Source organism: Centruroides vittatus, unplaced genomic scaffold, assembly GCF_030686945.1.
Source record: "Centruroides vittatus isolate TY-2023 unplaced genomic scaffold, ASM3068694v2 contig_417, whole genome shotgun sequence".
Classification (NCBI taxonomy): domain Eukaryota; kingdom Metazoa; phylum Arthropoda; class Arachnida; order Scorpiones; family Buthidae; genus Centruroides; species Centruroides vittatus.
Genome location: NW_027122227.1, coordinates 2,365,107 through 2,386,159, shown reverse-complemented (window position 1 = coordinate 2,386,159; position 21,053 = coordinate 2,365,107). Strand labels below are relative to the sequence as shown.

The 21,053-nt window shown below is 29.1% G+C and overlaps 2 protein-coding genes across 2 annotated transcripts in view; both read left to right on the top strand.

The window, feature by feature from the left end:
• LOC136976684 (histone H4) overlaps positions 1 to 21,053 on the top strand; it is a 186,223-nt gene that overhangs the window by 104,177 nt on the left and 60,993 nt on the right. The gene's annotated exons all lie outside the window — the stretch shown is intronic.
• LOC136976682 (uncharacterized) lies at positions 10,851 to 20,765 on the top strand. Its single transcript, XM_067272045.1, has 3 exons — positions 10,851 to 11,028; positions 14,688 to 14,854; positions 20,069 to 20,765. The coding sequence occupies exons 2-3, from the start codon at positions 14,689 to 14,691 to the stop codon at positions 20,380 to 20,382; spliced, it is 480 nt and encodes a 159-aa protein (XP_067128146.1). The 5' UTR covers positions 10,851 to 11,028; position 14,688; the 3' UTR covers positions 20,383 to 20,765.

The following is a 21,053-nucleotide window of genomic DNA, read 5'->3' as shown; positions in this document are numbered from 1 at the left end:
CGCTACCCACAGTTTGAATTTTTTCCGTGTATGATCGCGAGTGATCGTGAGTCTACTTCTTCGGGAGGATGACTGTAAGATTAGACTGCAAACAGGACACACATACAGTATTTTAAAGGAAAACTTGACTTAACCCAAGTATCACTTTGAGTAACCCTGGGGTACGCGAACTTTGGAGACCATTGGGTTAGTATATACAAAATTAAATGTTTATATTTAAGATTTACAAGAAAATTCCAGAAAAATTGTTTTTAGAATTTTCTTGTAAAATTTTGATGTAATTATCGTCCTGGCTATTTACTAGTGGTTTTATTAATGGTAATTAAAAGAATTTTATTCTTTCGTCGAAGTTAAATATAAGCAAATTTTTAGTCATTCCAAGACCCGCTGGTTATCCTTATATCAAGTAATCGCACGAGTATTAGAAATGTATGAGCCACTAAAAAGTTATTTCTTATCTATTGAGAAGCCTCCAGTTGTGCTTAAATTATTCTTTGAAAATCCATTAAATGATGCATATCTAATGTTTCTACATTCATTAGTCTACAGTTTTCACCAAAGTTTTTTAAAAAATCAGAAAGGTATTTAACTGTGTTTATAGAAGCAATGTCTATTTGAAGAAGTTTCTGATATTTGAAAAGTTAGGTTAGAAACAAATTTTCTCCCATTGACAGTGAATAAAATTCTGAAGAAAAATGCAGATGTGAAGAAAGAATACCAAAATATAAAAAGAAATTGCTTGATTATGTATCAAACTGGACTTAAATACTTAAATCATTGGACTGTTAAATTTTTGCAATTCAAAGTTTTTAAATGGATGTCATCTACAAAAATCCCTGTCTTGGAGTGTTATGGAAAGTACTGTATTGAATATCTAAATGAAAAATCAGTAAGTGAAAAATGGCTTGTTTTTTTTTTCAAGTAACAGACTATCCGAAGTTACATTCTGAATTGCTTAAAATTTGCCAATACATGTTTTCAATTTCAGCACGCAATGCCACCACTGAAAAGGTAAGTCTGATGGAATCTCAGTGGACAGATGAACGAGACAGAATGGCAATTGAAACAGAAAAAAGAACTTAAATGACGGTCTAAACATTAGTGACATCTGAAGACTCCTCCTCCCTAACAGGTACTATCCACATGTGATTCCATCCCGCCCCCCATCCCCCAGATGGCCCTATCTGGTGAACCTACCCTGCCCTCCCATATAGATACAACTTCATTCTACAAATGCAACCTCGATGATCCGTACTCTGCAGCAACCCTACTAAACTGATTACCAAGTCAATTACCCAACATACTCTCTTATGTCAATTGTAACCAACAATCAACCATGTAAATTAATTTTTTTGTTTTAATTTTGTTAAAATACTAGCAGACCCGGCCACGCGTTGTTGTGGCTCAAAATGTATCTATTATAAATGTATAACACTTCCTCCGTGGGGGAATTTCAAAAAATACCTTCGTAATGTACAGTACATTCTCTTGACGTACCCTATTAAAACGCAATCAAAAAACGCAAAACAACCGCATCTAAAATAGTAAAAATAGAAGCCGAGTTCTTCACGGTAAGCCTTAATCCTGTCTCCCCCGTGGGGGGAATTTCAAAAAATCCCTTTTTAGGGTACATTCTGTTGACACTACCTATTAAAACGCAAAAAACCGCATCTAAAATAGTATAAATAGAAGCCTAGTTCTTTACTATAAGCCTAAATCCTGTCCATCTTCCCCCCCCCAGTGGGAGGAATTTCGACACGTATATTATATAAAAACTCGTGCGTATCCGAATGCAACGTTGTGTAAAAATTTCAAAGAAATCGGTAGGAACAAACAAACATTATATTTTTATTTATATAGATAGATAGAAGATGATTTGCTTTAGTACATCCTCACAGAAAAGCATAATGCTTCACAGAAAAGCAAACCTAGGTCGTCGTACTCGCGGAGTTAGCGCCATCTTTTGGACATAAAAGCCTTAAGCCTAGATGATCTTTTTTTAAATTTATACAGCCTATGCCCATCCTGAAGGTCCATTCTAAATATTGGTGAAAGAATTTTTGGAATCGGATGAGTAGTTTCGGAGATTACTCTTTACAAAAAAAAAAACACTTACCTCTTTATAATATTGGTATATATATAGATTATATGTATTATTTTGTATAATGTAACTCATATTTACCTTCTTTTTTTGTAAAGTCTTAGAACTGAAGAGGGGTCACTAAAACCCGAAATGTATTTCCTTTAATAAAAAATATATAAAGTAACTGTTTCTTGTGTGATGTGTTACTGAAGAAAGAAAGCCACTAGCTTTAAATTCTTTAAAGTAAAAAGTCTGGTTATGGTGAAATTCAACTTTAACAATCGTAATTGTTTGAATTTTATGATAAAATCTGAAGAAACAAATAACTGCTTAAGAGTCAGCACACCAGAAAAATATGATTTCGTGCAGCAACCTTAATTAAAATGTGAGCAATTAAGTTTGTGTTTCAAAAATACTTTTGAAAAGATGTTCGTATTCGTAATTGGTTTGTATTTGAAAAGCATTCATATTTGTAAAGGTTCAATTGTGGCTGTACGCCTTTATTTATGTATAGTTTTGTGGCTGTACGCCTTTATTTATGTATAGTTTTGTGGCTGTACGCCCTAATTTATGTATAGTTTTAGTTTAATTTATATTCTATTTCTATCAATCTATCATTCTTTCCAATTTTCTTTGTCTCTTTGTCTCGAACTTCCGAGAACTCGGACCTACCCGTAGCCCACCAGGAGGTAGGGAAAAACAATAGACGGCGACGAGCCTGGAGGGAGAGGGAACGTTCCACCGGACATTCTTTGGCCGGATACGAAGGAGGAAAGACGTGTGGTTGCGAACCTCCATGGTGAGAATTTGGTGAGCTCTGAGAACAGGGCCAAAAGGAACAGGATCGAGAAAGAATCCGATCACTGGAAGAAACCGTCATTGTACGAGTATACAAGCATTATAGATCGAGACAAGGATCTGCGACCAACAACAGACAAGGAATTGGGTACCCATCTATCCTATAATCCTTCTCACTTCCCTCTTTTTTCTTCTATCCCTTCCTTTAGTTTAAGTTCGATTAAAATTCGCGCGCGTTAGTAAGATTGTCGGGCGGCTTTGTAACTGGGCCGTACTCGTGGATTTACTGTTACGAAACGAGCACCGAAGAACAGCGGGAATCCGTAAAGAACTTGTACTATTTATCCCAACGCGAAATTAAATTTATTTTAATCGATCAACACGTGTACGTGTTTTTCTTTCGCGTCGTACTTTTAACTCAATAAATAATCCTTCTTTTACAAAATTGTCCTCCTATGCGTCCTCCTTTTTGACTTTTTCCTTCGGGAACTGTCTTCCTTTCGCATCAGGTTATTTGGTAACCCTATAGGAAATGATATAGTTATGTTATTAGATTATGGAAGTCTGATAAATTTGCTAAAGCTAAACCGAGAAAAGTTTCGATGTAGTTTGTTTTTAATATTTCAAAAAAAAAAAAAAATTGACTCACTTTTTCGGACCACCAGTATAGTGCCTACCAGAGTATAAAACGTGCGGGTAGAATGTACTGTAGGGTATAGGAATAGTAAAAATATTTAGAGGGTGGCCTCAAAATTGAATTGCGCCTGGGCCCCCTCAAGTGCTAAATTCACCACTGCTATCCAGTAACACATGAGAACGACTTAAACCGATTTCTATAAAACAAGACAGTATACAAATATGTACTCTTGCATATATTCAGGATAGTCCTGGAAAGAATACGGGGGACTACTTTTAATTTTCAAAATTATTCGATTTTATAAGTTTCGATACAATTATGATATCGTTTGCAAGAGTGAATATTTCACATCTGGTTCTTATCAGGTCTTTCTCTAGAATAGAAAGTTGTCTGGAAGCATGTTGGTGTGAAGTGAATCATGAAATTCGAATACAATAGGCTAGTATTGTGGTAATTAACGTGCAACAGTGGACATCAGTGAATAATGCTCAAATGAAATTCGATTGGTCAAGCTGTTATTTGAACAAACCGTTTATAGTAGATACTGAACGTATGATTGCCATTTCTACTTGTGTCAGACTATCGGTAAGTCCCCAGAAATTCTTTCGTGTAAAATTGTTTTAAGTTGGACCTATTATATTACAAGTTTATTATAAATATATTTTCTTTATCCTTATATACATTTTTATGCACAAGAAAATTAACTTTACTTTAATACAGTATAATCCCGATTATTTGAGGTAATGTGGACCGTTGCTACCACAGATAATTGATAACGCGGATAAAATAGATGGCCATGGCCAATTACGGTTTTATGGTATTATTTTTAGCATTTTTTAAATACCTTAATGAATTTAATCATATAGAAGAACAACTAACAGACATACAGTAGTTTTAAGAATAAAAATTTTATTATAGACACATTTTAACATACAGTAAATGGTTTGTATCACATTGAAGTTAAATTATAAAAGGTAATAGTGTGGCAGTACGTCATTATGTATATATTTATACAATCATAGTACAGTACCTTTGTTCTTTATTCCTTCTCGCTTTTAGAACTTTCTTTTCTAACTCTTCCCTTGGGTGGTGAGGACCTATTCGTGAACTACAGGAAACAGAGAGAAAAAAGACCTGAGGGCACGAGTGAGAGGGTGTGGGACTTTCCTTGGACTGGATCTTTAAATCTTTTATGAATTACAGTGTAAGAAAAGTAGTGTATTCACAGATTTGATCAACAGTAACTTATATAATTTTCCCAAGCGAAGCAGGATATTTCAGCTAGTAATAAGATAAGGTAACCAGATGTCCTCGATTTCTGGAGACTGTCTCCAATCTTGCCTGCTTTTAATACAGTACTGTATTTGATTGGTCAAATATTAAAAACAAATTGATATCTTTGAATACACCAAATTTTATTAACTCGTCAATATATCATCAATTTAAAGATCAATAAATAAAGAATTTTTAAAAAGCAACTGACGTTCAGTCAGTTTTAGATCCCATTTTCGCTGATTCTAAAATATGTTTCCGGTTGGATTGTAAATATGATCCACTAAACTAAGAATACTGCATCTTTGAACTTCTAGTATGCACATAATTTAGCTGTTATTACTTTATAATAATATTGTGAATACGAGAACTCTTCCATGTGCGTAATTTTCGATACGAGCGATTTCCATATGGGCATTTTTCGGTGTGAGTAATTTCCCGTGTGTTTATTTTCCTTGTGCACATGGAAAATTGATTTCTTGTATGGCTGGAGTTTCTTTCTGTGCTCAGCTTTCATGTGGTCTATTTTCACGTGCGCTTTTTTCGCAGAATCAGAGATATATTCGAATAGTAAAAACTAATCAACATATTTTCAATTTTGAAATGCACTAGAAACTAACTAATTTTTAATTTTTATGTATTATTGTTGTTATTTTAGATAACTGCGGCCAATACGAATATAATGATACGCATTTATTCAAAGTAGACATAATCAATTTAATATGTATCTTTGTCCTAATCACTTGCAGACACATAAGTTAATTCAAGTTCAATTATGTAATCTACAAATACCGTGTATCTGTAACCTTTCCAATTTTCACAGCTAAACACTCAATTTTTAATAAGAAAGACGTTTTTATTATTAGATCCAAATCAAGAATCCAGTTGAATCACCGGAAGTATAACTTTGTATTCATCTTCGAATTAAAAGATGTGCAAAGAAGGATTTAAGGGGCTGCGATACAGGCGATTGACCTCTAAGAAAAAACAAAAAAATATTCTCAAATTTGAGTTTTTCCACCCCGTGACACTAAAGAGATCTTTTAAACGCTGATGTAATATGACGTAGATTCAGGAAAAATTTCTATATTTATCTTATTTTTAATTATTAAAAGAATAATAAGATAATAAATAATAATTACAAAAAAATAAACAGAAAAATAATAAAAATCATTCTTTCAAAGATTTCAAAAGATTAAGATAGCAAAATATATTTTTCTTATCTGTGTGTAATTTAATTTAATTTTTGAAGAAAAAATTTATTCGTGAAATATTGAAAGTTGTTATAGAGCAGGGGTGTCCACCCGCGGACCACATGCGGCCCAAGGCAAGTTTCAATGCGGCCCAATAAACGTGTAAGCAAAACCGACAAATTTTTAAATTTTATCTTTATTTATTCATTTCAACAGCATAAACTCAAAAAGAAGTTTCACAAATCGGTGAACTTTTATACATATTTTATTTTTGAGTGGAAAGGAAATTTTTCAAATACTGAAAATGTGTGAATGGGGAAGGAATACTAAATAAAGCTAGAGTTGGGACTCAAAGGATTATAGACCCAAATTCGAGGAAAGAAAAGAAAGGCCAAAAGATAAAAAGTAGTGAGAAAGGTTAAATAGACCTTCCTTTGAGAAATCTTTTGAGTCCCAACTTCAGCTTTATTTAGTATTCCTTCCAGCGTTGGAAGAGTTAGCTACTTTGCGCCAAATTTGGCTACCTTTTTTTAGTTTGGCGTAAAAAATATCATTTGGCGTATTGGCTACTTTTTGAGCTACATATTATTTATAAATATATTAGTCGACAAAAAAATGCACTTTAAAATGGTGTTTCATCGTTTTTTATTAATTAGAGACCAAAATAAAACAAATATTTGTGTTTTTCAAATAAATTTTTGTTGGTCTCCTTAAATATTCTTGTACGTTTAAGGATTGGGCCACAAGTATATATAATATACAGTACTTGTGGCCCAAAACTCCACGAGGCCCAGAGAAACAAAAAAGTTGGGCACCCCTGCTTTAGAATAAAGAATCATAAAAACCAATAAAATGATGAATAATTATTTTATTAGATGTAGATATGTAAATATTAGGTTAGAAATTGATTTTTTATTTTGTTATTTTGTATTGATTATCGAGATGGATCTTGACAGCGGCCCCTGAATCATCATTTTGAAGATAAGTTAAAATCGCAGACTAAAATTGTTAAATAAATATTAGGCTAATAGAATTAATATTTTTTAATTAAATGAGAAAGCTAGTAAAGAAATGTACAGAATTTAAATTTTAGCCAACATTATTAAAAAAATACTTGTATGTTTATATGTCAAAGATCTTCCACATCAAAGAAGAAAAATCCAGCAACGAGTTGCTTAACTTTCCCGGCTACATTTAAAAATGCATGTAACGCTATCTGTTATGATATTTTTTCCTCTATCCGTTATCTATTATAAAACATCATATCTGTTATGATATATGTTTTATTTTTAAAATATTTTATAATTTTAATTATTATAAAATATAAAATGGCAAAAAAATTTAATTTTGAGGGTAGGGATGAGTTTTATAAAAAAAAAAAAAAAATGTAAATGCTAATAAAGAGTAGAATCGTCATTAAGTCCAACCTTACTCCAGATATGACACACGATCTCCCTCGACCACCTAATATACAAATCTCCCTGAAGAATTTCAGAAATTTTCAACAAAAAGCACTGGAGTTATTAAGCTTCAAATATGGTGAACAAAATCGTGCCCCTCACACACTAACATCCAAACATACAGAAAAAACTGATGTTAAACAGACTATTAAATTGACTTAATTAGTTATGAAGTATAGAGAAATTTCCTAATACAGTCAAACCTGTTTTTATGCGGGGGATAGGGACCGCATTAAAAAAGACGCATTAAAAAAAATCGCACGAAACTTCACGAATGGCTGTAAAAAATAGTTTTCGCAACACAATTAAAAAAATATTTTTTTTATGCGGTCAACAGGGACCGCATAAAAAAAGTCTCACATAGAAAATAACTCAAAACCGTACGAAATAGAATTTATTGACAACAGATGTCAGCACTTGACTGCATCGTCTGGTCTATCGTCTGTTTTACATATTTTTGTCCAGGTGGTGTTTTGTTGACTTAAAAAGTAAATTATTTCATTTTTCGCATATTCATGCAATAATATTACTATAATAAGTGCATTTATGCTATAATAAGTTTATTTAGCTATAATAAGTCAACGTGAGACATGACGAATCGCACGAGACTAGTCGCCAACTACACCGCACAAATAAAAAAATCGCACAAAAATAACCGCATAAATTAAAAATTCGCATTAAAAAAATCGCACAAATAAAAATCGCACATAAAAAGAGCGCATAAAAACAGGTTTGACTGTAATGTTTAAATTTAGAAAACAAAACAAAATATTCCTAACAACAAATCATATTAAGAATAAAAATATAACACGTGTCCTATTATCAAGGACGTCAGCAGAGAGGAAATCATACGATTCTTCTTTAGATTTGACCGCTAACAATTAGATAAGAAGTTATCTTGTCTGAAGTAAATAATTCATGTGAATAAAAATTTTATCTTTGGAAAATATCCTAGTCCAGGGGTGGGCAACCTTTTTATGTGTGAGTTCCAAAACCGCCAAATCTAGGATGAAAAATTTTTAGGTGCATATTATTATTTAGTGTCTTTTAAGTATTGAGAGAATGTTTTTAAATACTGTAATCAAAAATCCACATGTATAGCCTACACACTTTAGAAATCCGATAAATTCTTTACAAAACATGAAAAAAATATGTAAATAGATGTTGGATATTTATGGCAATTTTTCACTTAGGCTAATTATTACTTTTAAAAAGTATAATATATAATAAATAAATAAGAACTAAAGACTATTTAACTTTTAATATTGAATTTATTTTAGTTATGAAATTATGAATCAAAAACTGCGCAATGAATTAGTCAGTTCCATGGTTCAAGGGTTATTAAAAATAATGTTGACTTTTCCAAACGAAAAAATATTGATTATATATTATATAAAAAACTAGATTGTGACCCATTTAAACTGAAGTAAATTGAGCATTAGCTACAAATTACAAAGAAAATCATGTGCAGTCCAATGGACATTTATCACGAGAGCCGTGATAATCGTGATAACTAAGCACACATATATGTGTCACCTATGGCAGAAAATAGGCCACGACGTCTGAAATAAAAGAGAAAAATAGATGATTTAAAATAATTTTAACCATATATTGATTATTTTAACTTGCTGAAATTTTGTATTTATTAAGCCCTATATACATCAATATTTTAAAATATGATATAGGGCCTAACTAAAGCATCTTATGCATTTCAGAAAATTACAGTATATTTCTGTAGAAAATTTGAAAATAATTTTGTTAGGATTTATCTACAATTTATTTTATTAAACTTATAATTTGATACGAAAATACTTGAAAATTAATTTAAATATTTTAAGTAATAAGAAATAATTTTTGTTATAATTAAGTTTGCATATATTGAGAATAAAATATATATTTGAAAGGTTTATTATAAAACATATTCATTAAATGGGTTTAGCCTTGAATATTAATTAAATTTAAATTATTTTATAAATCGTCACAAGGAAAAACAGATTTTTTTAGATCATACCAAACTATTTATATATTTAATTCTTGTGACGTCAAATCGATATTTTTACAGTTGTAAATAAATCTCATTTATATTTAACGATATTCTTTAAGTAACATATCTTTTTTTAAATTAATATCTCTCTTCCTTATGAGATAAAAAACTTAATCGAAAAGTTTTCTAATCAGTAACATTAATTAAAACAAATGAGGTATCGAAAGATGACTTATAAAATAATTATTATATAGGCAAAATTAATAGATCATAACAAGAAATATAGAAAAATTGTATTAATAAAAATTTCTGTTTATGTAATAAATAAATGTAAACAGTTTCTTGAGTACACTTTAAATTTAATTGGTAGATTCTTAATGTTTTCAGTTTATCTCTGATATTTATAAATATAAATCTGAGGAGTTGTATTTATATTTATTAATTGAAATTAAATATAATTTCAAAATAAGAAATATTTTAATGATATCTTGAATTCCTAATAAAGAAGCATATTATAAAAATGAAACTATATTAATATAGTCTCATTTTTATAATATTTCAACTTTAAACTTCCTGATATGAAATCTAGGAGTTTTGTGTGCGACTGAATAATGCTTATCATTTTTGTTTTTTTAATAAAGAAAGGCAAATCAGAGATATTCTTTATTTAATTAAAGAGATTTGTAGATTTGTTGAAATTTTCTTTGAGATTTTATAAAATTTTCTAATGTAATAAAACTAGGCCTATATACTGTATCTGTGAAATCCTAATTTTTAAATAATCCTTATGAAGATATAAACTGTTAATTTAAAATATTGTTAATGTTTACATTTTAGTCTTTTAAACAGTTTATGTTACGTGCGTCAATAAGTTTTATCAGCAAGATTTATTTAAACCACGGATTTTTCCCATTCCTAAACTTTTTTATACGTTTAAAAATCTAAAAATAGATTAACAATATTCTATTATTGGTATTAATCTTCATTATTTTATTCCGTTATATTCGTTACAAATAAAAAATTATAATTAGAAAGTCAAATCATATCAAAAAATCGAATTATTGATAATATTGATAACTAGTTAATTTTTTTAAAGGTTCATTAAAAGTAAGGTTAAATTCTATTTCTTGTGATAAATTAACTATAACTTTTTAAAAATTTATATCGATTTTTCCGCTAGAAAATTTCCCTCCAAACTCTTAGTTTTGCTTGACGTAACAGATGAAAATTAAAATATCAATTATGACGAAAGCAAAATGTAAACGTGTTACGGTGAATAATTGTATTATAATTTATTTTCGGAAATAAAGTTGAAATAACGTATGAAATAAAATTTTTCTGATGCAACATTCTGGGAATATTGCTTCCTTTTTTTTTTTTGTTTTTTCCTCTCCTCTGACGTCACTAGTGTCGTGCTGTCCTCTTTACCAATGCGCTTGCGTTTTAAGGTAACTCGACCTTAGTAACCGAACTAGAGTATTTTGTGCTGTTTAGTCGCCATGATGTCGTGACGTTCATGTCGTGTAATTTTTGTTATTAGTAAAATGGAGATTTTAACTATATGTATATGGGGGTTAAGGGATCTATTTTAATTCTTATCAGTAAGTATTATTTATTTATTAATTTCTGATATACGTCTTAGACATATACCAATATTAATTTTATTTTCTACATGTATTAATATCTACAAAAAATATTTTGCTAGATTTTTAGCTAATATATAATTAGATAAATTAATGTTACGTATTATTTGTTAATGCATTTTATATTTAATAAATTAAGAGTGGAAAAAATGAATTGTTTCAAGTGTAATTTTAGCTAAAACATCTGTCAAGGCTTGTTTTCAATCTTGTGTTTTGCGTAATAATTAATGTAATTGAGTATTTAACTCGAAAGTGGAAATTGAACTATTAATTTAAACTGTTGTTTTGAAATGGAGTAGGATAATGTGTCGATTTTAAACTTTTACAAAATATTAACTAATATTTCCGAAATGTCGACAGAATGAAATGACTTTGATATTTAAACATTATAAGGTACGAGCGGAAAATCCCGTAAATAGAAGTTTCGACCTCGTTCATCCCATCGGTTGATTGTGCCACATACAGATAACAATTTTGCAAAAGGGGCTGACTCCCCGTTGTCGAGTTTTATGAAAGATTTTCGGCATGAAACGTTCTGAATTATTCTCTAGAATTTTGTTGGAGAAAGTGTATTGTGTTGTTCGTTTTATCATTCTATATCTACGTCTTATTAATGAACAAAATTTTTTCCACTTATTTTAACATAATAAAATGTGCGATATCGTAATTGCAATCATTTGTTTCGTTTCTTTTCGTTTTAAAATTTTATGATCAAAATTGAGTAGTCGAGAGGGAGAGCTGAAGATTTTTCCTGGGCCAGAGAGATGCTTATAGTGGTTTTAGTCTTATAAATTGTTATTTTTAATTTAAAAAGTATTTAAAACTATTTTTTTTACTAATAAAGAAACTTTATTGTTTTCTATTTGTTCAAAAGAAGCCTGCAATACTCCCTGCACCCCCATTATTCTCAATGGCACTGATTAAGAAATAGGGATCTTTTATATTATTCCCTGCATGGTTAAAACTAACATTAATATTGACACAAGGGACACTTAAGTATTATTATAAAATTAAACACAGGTTTAGTCATAAATATGAAAATATATTGGTCCTCATACCAGGTCACTTTTGGTTATCTTTTTAAGAAAATATCACTTTTTACTCACATATTTTAGGATTCAAAATTTAATAAAATATATATTTTTTAATCTATTTATTCATTAATTATAATTAAAAGTTCTAATGAAACAATATAATTAACAATGCAAAACTAACTTCTATGTGTAACTGGATCAATACGTATAACCACGTACACAAATCGAAACCTTGATAATCCCGGTAAATAATTTAATGTAAATTCGACAAACATTTTTGACCTTGCACGAGAGATCTGTTTCGGATCAATGACATTCTAAATTGGAATGCACAGAACAAATTTCAACTTAAAATATATAAATATAAAATTGAATAAATAGAGATTAGGTTACTGATCTACGATGCATTAAATAGCATTATATAAAATTAAAACTAATACAAATATAAGAAATAATTATATATAAATATACCACAAAAATAACTTATAAGTGTTGATATTGCCTGGTTTTTTTGTAAAACTATGCCAAGCACGAGATTCTTTTTCCATCATTAAAGTCAATGCAATTGCCTGTCAGATTGGCTTTGTAGATTTCTGAAGCTTCTAGAGCCCTGATGTGATCGGTTTTCTAGGAAGATACACGATAACTGGGTGATTTCACAATTGGCAATAGTCGAGTGGGCAATTGGTTAACTGGGCAAAAGAAACTTAAAATTTCCTGCAAGCTTAGCAAACATGTGATTTGGCAGTTACTGTTAATGGTGTGCCTTATTGTGAGACGATATCGAAGTTTTTATGGCCTCATTTGGACACATGGGTTTGAGTGACGTGGTTCCAGCAAGATAGTGTCACCTGTCATAAGCACACAAAACAAGTGTTGTTGAGACGAAGTTTCATGGGCAACTCCTCTCATACAACAGCGATCAGAATTGTCCACCAAGATCGTGCAATCTGACTGCGCAAGTTTTTCTCCAGGATTTGTAAAGTCCAAAATTTATGTCACTAAAGTAAGAACAATTCCTGAATTGAAAGCAGAAATTCAAAAAGTTATCAATGGATTTGAGCTGCAATTGTGCAAAATTGAAAATTTTATCAAAAGAATATGAATGTGTCAAAAGAGTTGTGGGGCATTTGTTAGATATTCTATTCCATATTTAATTGCAATGTTTACACTTTATAATGATTTTACAACTTTGGCAATTAATGAATAAATAATAATCTTTTTAAAATTTAAATCCTGCATTACTTTTGAGACACCCTATGGATTTTAGCAACCTTTATGGTTGGGACAAATTCATTTTTATAATTTCCAAATGATATGTTGGTCTGGCATGCACTAGGATGGATGTAATAGGTGCCACAATAGTGTCTAAAATTGATTGAGCTGTGATCCAGTTTCTTGTTGCAGAGAGTTGCAAAACAGCTAAAAATCCATTGATGTATATCATTATTGAATGAGTCTTGTCTTCAAGTAGCCCTAAAATACAAATGATTGGGGAAAACAGTTGCATTATCTTTTTGCACAACAATGCATACTCCCATATCATCTAACAAGTAAGATAAATTCTGGAAGTTCAAGCCAAGATTATTCTGCAAGAGTAAGATAAATTCTGCAAGCCACGTCCATCCACCTTATTCCGTGATATGTCATCCTATGACTGTCTTTCAACTTCTAAAGACATTTTACATCAGATAATGATTTGGTATTTGTTATGTTTACTTAGAACTTGCAAATAAACAATTGAGTTTTCATTGATAAATAGTATCCATTAGAACTTTCATATTAAAATATCTCTTATATATGATTGTAGATTATTTCATATGAAAAAATGTATCATCCAACAATGAATTATGTAATTGGGCTACAGTTTTCAAATTGCAGACCTATACATTTTCACTATCATGTTTACCCATTCGTCCTTCGTTAATCTCAAGAATGGAGTGAGTTAGATGAAAATAGGGACAGATATGGAATGCTTAGAGGCCAGAAACTCCAATTAACTATATATGAACTTTCAGTCTAGACTGAAAGTTGTGTGATTTTTTTTTCAATTAAAAGATGAATAAAATTGCAGCCTAGCATTGTGATGTCACAATAAATAATTGCTTATGTTTAGATTATACACTTCAATCGGTGTTTTATCAAAATTTCTACCATATTGGTAAAACTTTTAAAGAGAAGTTACTTATTAATAAATGATCAATTGAATTGAAATTGTGTATTCGTTTCAAAATCAGTCAAACGTGTCATTTGTTTTCTTGGATATAAACCAATAAAAATCATGAAAAAAGTAAGACTTAATTGTATCTTACTCAGTTCTTTATCCTAGTGATTTTACTTTTCATTTGACTCAGGTTTGAAACCTTATTCTATTAATCCCACTTTATTGAAATATCTTCCCCTGTTATTAAATTGTTTTATTTGAAATCAAATCTCAAGTTATTCTTAAACACTTGTATAACTAGTTTAAATTTCTAATCTACTTTGATTAATTAAACAAAATATTTAAAATAACTGATTAATATACTTGATGATGATTAAAATCTTTTTCATTTAACATATGATATGTTTTTTTCTTTTAAGAATGACTGAAAATATCTTATCCATGGAATCTCCAAAAGCTCCAAGCAGTAAATGTGACTTTTCCTCATTGATGAAACCAAATCTTTTCTGGATCTTCAGTTCTGTTCTAAGAATGTCAGATTCTGCTTCTCAAAGATCTGGATTCTGTGATAATACTGCATTTTTTGGTAAGTCTTTTGATCAAAATAGAAATTTCAAAACATTAAAAAGCTATTTATCATAAAATACTATAATTTTATTGAATTTTATATAAAATGCATTTTATAATTCTAAGTTCTTTAACTCTATGATAGGTTATAAAAATTCATCAGTTTTAACAATTTTATATGTACATTGTGATTAAAATATACTATTTTAACATGATTTGTGAATTTAAAAAAATATTAATTCCTATACCAATATTAAATTTCTGACACAATGTTAATTATAATGGAATTTTGGATGATCGTGGATTAAAATTAACATAAAATTAATTTAATTTTCAAAAAAAAAGATAAAAGTTGCTGAATTAGTAATTTTTTAATATAAAAAATATAAATGTTTCGAAGGTTAAAAAAACACTTTGTAGGAACTTTATCAATACTAATTTTAATGGGACAGACATGTTTCTTTTATTCATGTGTGTTAAAATTATGCATTTTGGGTCAGTAGACCTAACTGGCTCCTCTTAAGACATTTTAAAAGATATCAATACAGAATTTTTTTCTAATTACAGTAAACATTACTCATGCAACATTACTGTATTCTGACATTTAAACCACATTTTAATTTGAGCATATTTTTTACTATTTGTACAGTTTCTTTAATTATTCTACAATACGAAAAATTTCTTTAAATTATTTCATCATATAATTGTATTACTTTACAAATAATAACTTACATTAGTTGTACCAGTTTATTCATTATAACTCTAAGGATTACAATGGTTAATCTAAATTTTCCATTTGATATGTCATCCCATCCCAAATTAATTAAATTTTTATTATTTGTAATAAACATATTTAAAAAGATGATTTTAATGAACATACATTTTCTTTATTTAATATTTTAAAATTATTTTTATCCATTGAACAATTATTTTCAATACAATGCTTAAACTGTGGCAAATTTTGATGTTCTAATCTTATAGCTGTTTTGTGTTGTTTAATTTATTGATTAAATTTTCTTTCTCTCTCAATATAAAATTTAGGGTTTTGTACATGATAATTTGTAAGTCACACTCGTTTATTTAATATTCTTATTTAAATATTTATTTACTTTGTCATAGAGCTACTTTTGTATTAAAATTATTTAATTTTGGTTTTAAATTTTTAAATATTCCTCTAATATATGAAAATCTAATATAATGCATTTCCTTTTTTTATATATTGTATCTATTTCTTATATATTTGTTATACTGCTTTATTTAATAGTAACATTGGATAGTCATTTAACAAAAATGGTTTAAATGTATTTTCCATTTTTATGTTTATTCTGATTGTAGTCCATTCTTTTTTAATTTCATCAATAAACATTTCTTTTTATATAATCTGGACAATATGAATGGTAATTTATAATCTTCCAAACATTACTAGATTTTTTTGAACTTTTTAAAGTTATATTTACCTATAGTTCTTTCAGTTATGATATTTAAGTTTATAACATACTGATTTTCTAATCATATTCAAATTTTATATTTTTATGACAATTAATAGCTATATTTATGATCTTACTACAATTTATTATCTGTGAATCATATATTAAGAAAGTACAAGGTATGTGGACAATACCTTGTACTTTCTTGTATAAAGGATAATTCCTTCTTGAATTATAATGTTCTTATCTATTTCAATTGTTGTAATTTTGGCTAGTTTTGGTCTTATGGCTGTTCCCATACTTATTCCTTCAGTCTGAGTATAATACTTCTTTTCTACTTGAAAAAGTTTTTATATATATTCTATTATCCATTGTGAGACATAGGAAGTTTTGTTGAAAAAGCATTCCTGTAGTTGTGGCCAGGTTATAGACTAATAGCATTGACTTACCATTATGTATGTTGGTTTTATTCTTATTCTGTTTATTTTAAGATCATCTGCATTCTTTATACTGAAATCTGATTAATATTTGTTAATTTTCCTTTAAAGGGGCCAGCTAATCCTTAATTGTAACATGAATGAAAGAAATTTGTTTGGCTTCTGAGTTATGTCTGTTCTATTAAAATCCGTATTCATTAAAAAAATGTTTTTACATTTAATTTAATATAGTAAAGTAAACTTTGTCATTTTCCATTAATTGCAATGAGAAATCCAAAAATGTAATAAAAATAGGGGGTCTATGACTTTGTTTTCAAGATATAAGGTCATAGCAAGAGCATGTGCAATGCTGATATTGCATGAATGATGTGACTTTGTCGTGCAATGTTCCACAATTGCTAGCATGCCTTCTATAGGCTTAACAAAATTTAATGGGCCAGTTTTGATAAAACTTTGCCATTTTTCATTAATTACAATGGGGAAACCAAAAATGTAATGAGGGTTGTTGAAATGTAAAGAATAGCGGTCCTTGACTTGTCACTTTGACTCCACTGTATATTGAAACCAATGTCCATGCTCTCTGATGCGACTAAGCACGCCTAATGGATTTTAGGCCAGAGGGTCAAAAATAAAAACAACATTGTATGCACCTAATGGAAAATAGGCATTAAAAACAAACAAAACACAAGAACAAAGGCAATCAATGGCACTTGCTTTGTTCTTGATTGCCTCTCTGTCAGCCAGTGCAAAGATTCTCTCCCTGAAGGATAGCCTCTTTTGTGGCAGCAAGTGCAAAGTTCAGCTGTCTGCATCCATTAAGTACAAGGATAATCTCTTCTAGCTTATAACAAACATTGCAAAGAAACATCACCAATGATCACCTAAATAATTGGGCTATAACTCCACTAATTATAATAATTATTGTTATACTCTTCTATGCTAACAGGTGCAGGGATTGCTTGTTTATTTCCAGCTCTGCATCAATTCTATCATGATAAGACAGTCATCATGAGTTCTAGTCTCATGATGTCCTAGTTATAATCCATTTTCATAATACAGTAGAATCTGTTCATCGTAATCAGTTTGTTATTACTCATTTAAATGTTATCGTAATCAGTTTGTTCCACATGTATGATGATGATGATTGTCTAATTTGAAGATATGTTAAAATACATTAATTATATTTTTTAATATAATTAATGTGTCTTTTTAATGTAAGTCATTAAAGTAAGAATTTTTACTAATTGTAGCTTTATTATGCCAATTAATGCTGTCAGTATAGGTGTTCCAAAGTGGTTTGCAGAAATTTGATCATCATTCAGATTGCAATTTTGATATTTATGCTTTACCATTTAAAGAATGTTACCTTATTGTTAATCATCAGTAATGTAAATTCTTAATGAAAATATATGGAATCTTTGATTTGCTCTTTTACAAAAAATTATATGTTGTGTAATTTCTCTGAAATTATATTGATTTTTTTTTTTTTTAATAGAATAATAATATGGGATTAATACAGAGTATTTTCTCAAATATTTTTAAAGAAAATTATTGTGTATGGTTATATAGAGTTAATTTTAAATGTGAAAATTAATTTTTCAAAATTTAGATTTAAAAATTTCATAATGAAAGATGGCGTGAGCATAAAAATGTTTATCGCATTTTTTAGAATAGTAAAATGAAGTGAAAGGACTTATATTGTAGTGTTAAAGAACTGAATGAGCAATTCATTAATATTTGAAAACAACCATAATATTCATCAGAAATAGTGTGTAGATGTCTGATTTACAATATTGTAGAATGTTAATAAATAAAAATATGAAGTAATTGATTGTTCAGTTGGTGTTTATGTATTACTGAAAGCTTACCATTTTCATACAAAAATATTGTAAGATTGATACAACAGAATTTTTAGTATATTTTTTTCCATAAAATCTGTAAAATAACATATAAGGGAGCATTCAAGTATTATGTCAGTAGTTAGTTTTTTTAAGAATATACAGGATGTCCACAAAATAAGTATACAACTTTCATATTCTATTACAAAAATAAAACAAAATAATTCACACAAAGCTGTTAAAGAACATAATATGTAGGCTGTTTTTTTTTAACCTCTGATGGTCCATAAAACAAAGACAAGTGTAAATAACAAAATGAATTTATTACCAAAAGTTAGGTACAAACATGGTTACTTTTCGACATAATCACTGTAAAGATTGAGGAATTTGTCATATCTGGATGAGCTTTTCCTTCTTGTCATAGAATGTTGCCACCAATGAATTGAGATGGCCTTAACGTTGTTTTGAATATCGCCATTAGTCTCAAACCTCTGCCCTCCTAGCCATTTTTTCTGTTCAGGAAAGAGATGGAAATATCACCCAGCACTAAATCAGTGGTATATGCTGTGTGTTTAAAGATGGTGAAAACTTCTACTTTTCAGACTTCCACCCAGCTTGGAACTTTTTAATGTGTGAAGACTTTCACCTGTTTCCTGAACTGAAAACGTTGCTAGCAGGGCAGAGGTTTGAGACTAATGGCGATATTCAAAACAACGTTAAGGCCATCTCAATTCATTGGTGGCAACATTCTATGACAAGGGGATGGAAAGCTCATTCACAGATAACAAATTACTCAATCTTCACGGTGATTATGTTGAAAAGTAACCATGTTTGTACCTAACTTTTGGTAATAAATTCATTTTGTTATTTACACTTGTCTTTGTTTTATAGACCATTGGAGCTTGAAAGAAAACTGCTCTCATACATGTGAAAGTTTTTTAATAAGCATCAATAAATCTACATGTGCTCCCTTAGTTGCTTGCAGGATATCAAGGCGTACTTGGATTGAATTGGACACTCGTTGAAGAATGTCCAGTGTACCCAAGATGAAGGCTTCACTAATGCATTTTTTGAGTTCAATAAGTGGTGTTCTTATACACATTATCCTTAACAAATCCCCAAAGAAAAATCTCTGTGTGATATCTTCTGCTGTTCAGCACACTTCTTGTTTATTTGAATTTTGTTACCCATTTATCAATGCTGCTTTGTATTGGCAGCTGTTTCTTGTATTCTGTTCAGAACTTGTTAAACTGTTAATGATTTTGATTCTGTAAAAAACACACAATGCTTTTTCTTGTGGCATAGTCATTTTTGTTTCTTTTCACATTTAACAATGTTTTTCATTCTATGAGACACTCAGTGCCATCTATCATATGAGTTAAAAAAACTTTAACACTTGATGGATCTTTTGATAATCAAAAGATTTTTACAAGCATATTTCTTTTAATAGAATATGTTGTATACTTATTTTGTGAACACCATGTTTTTGTGCCTATAAATAATAAATATATATTCTTTTTTGTGTTTTCAGTGTCACATTCCCCTTGTAATCAGCAAACTGCCAACATCAATCAAGATGAAAAAATTTCTGAAAAATTTTTTGAAACTAAAGACAGATCTTCTGATAATTTCCTCTCTAATAATTGGAATAAAAATATTGGAGCTAACAACATTCTAGAAACTAACAACATTCCAATGTCACCTGAAGTTTGCCATTCAGATAATTTTGCTGTTATAAATTTGTCCATTAAATATATGTATAAATTTTGTAAGATTTTCACAACTCATAAAAAACATATTGTTTCTAATTTTGATATGAATGCCATTAGTCCAACATCTTGGTAAATATAATAGCTGTTAATTTTTAAGAAATACTTTAATTCATTTAATGTGTACATTTATATTTACTAAGATCAATATTTGGTCTTTCAAGATTATTTTGATGGATTAAAAGTTTTCTTATCAACTATTTGTCATGTTTTAAATTATAAATATTAATGTTATAACTACATAAAGTGTGTGATAATTAAAATATGATTTACTCTAATGAATAGCAAGATTAGGTATAGGATATATTTAATAAATCTTTCAAATCATTAATAATTTAATGTTTAAGACAAATTTAATGTTATAAACTTAACGTATCAAGACTAAAATTTCTGAAACATTGATCTGTAATCATTAACTAGATGTTTAAAATGAAATGTATTAAAAAATGTTGAAACTATTTTTCTAAAATTTTGTTTAGATGCTTTTTGAATGGAAAAAAATGTGTAAATACAACTGAAAAATAATTGAGATTTTACATATACATAATATAAGTATTAAGATGTAAATATTAAAACTAATTATAATGAAACCACATGAACTGGAGGAAGAACATAAAGATAAAAAAACATCTACACATTAAAATCACTCAAGCAGATAATATTTAATGCATAAAAACGTTTCCAAACTACGGATCATTGGTTATAGAACATACAGTAATCAAACATACAAATTTTGTTTGATTTATT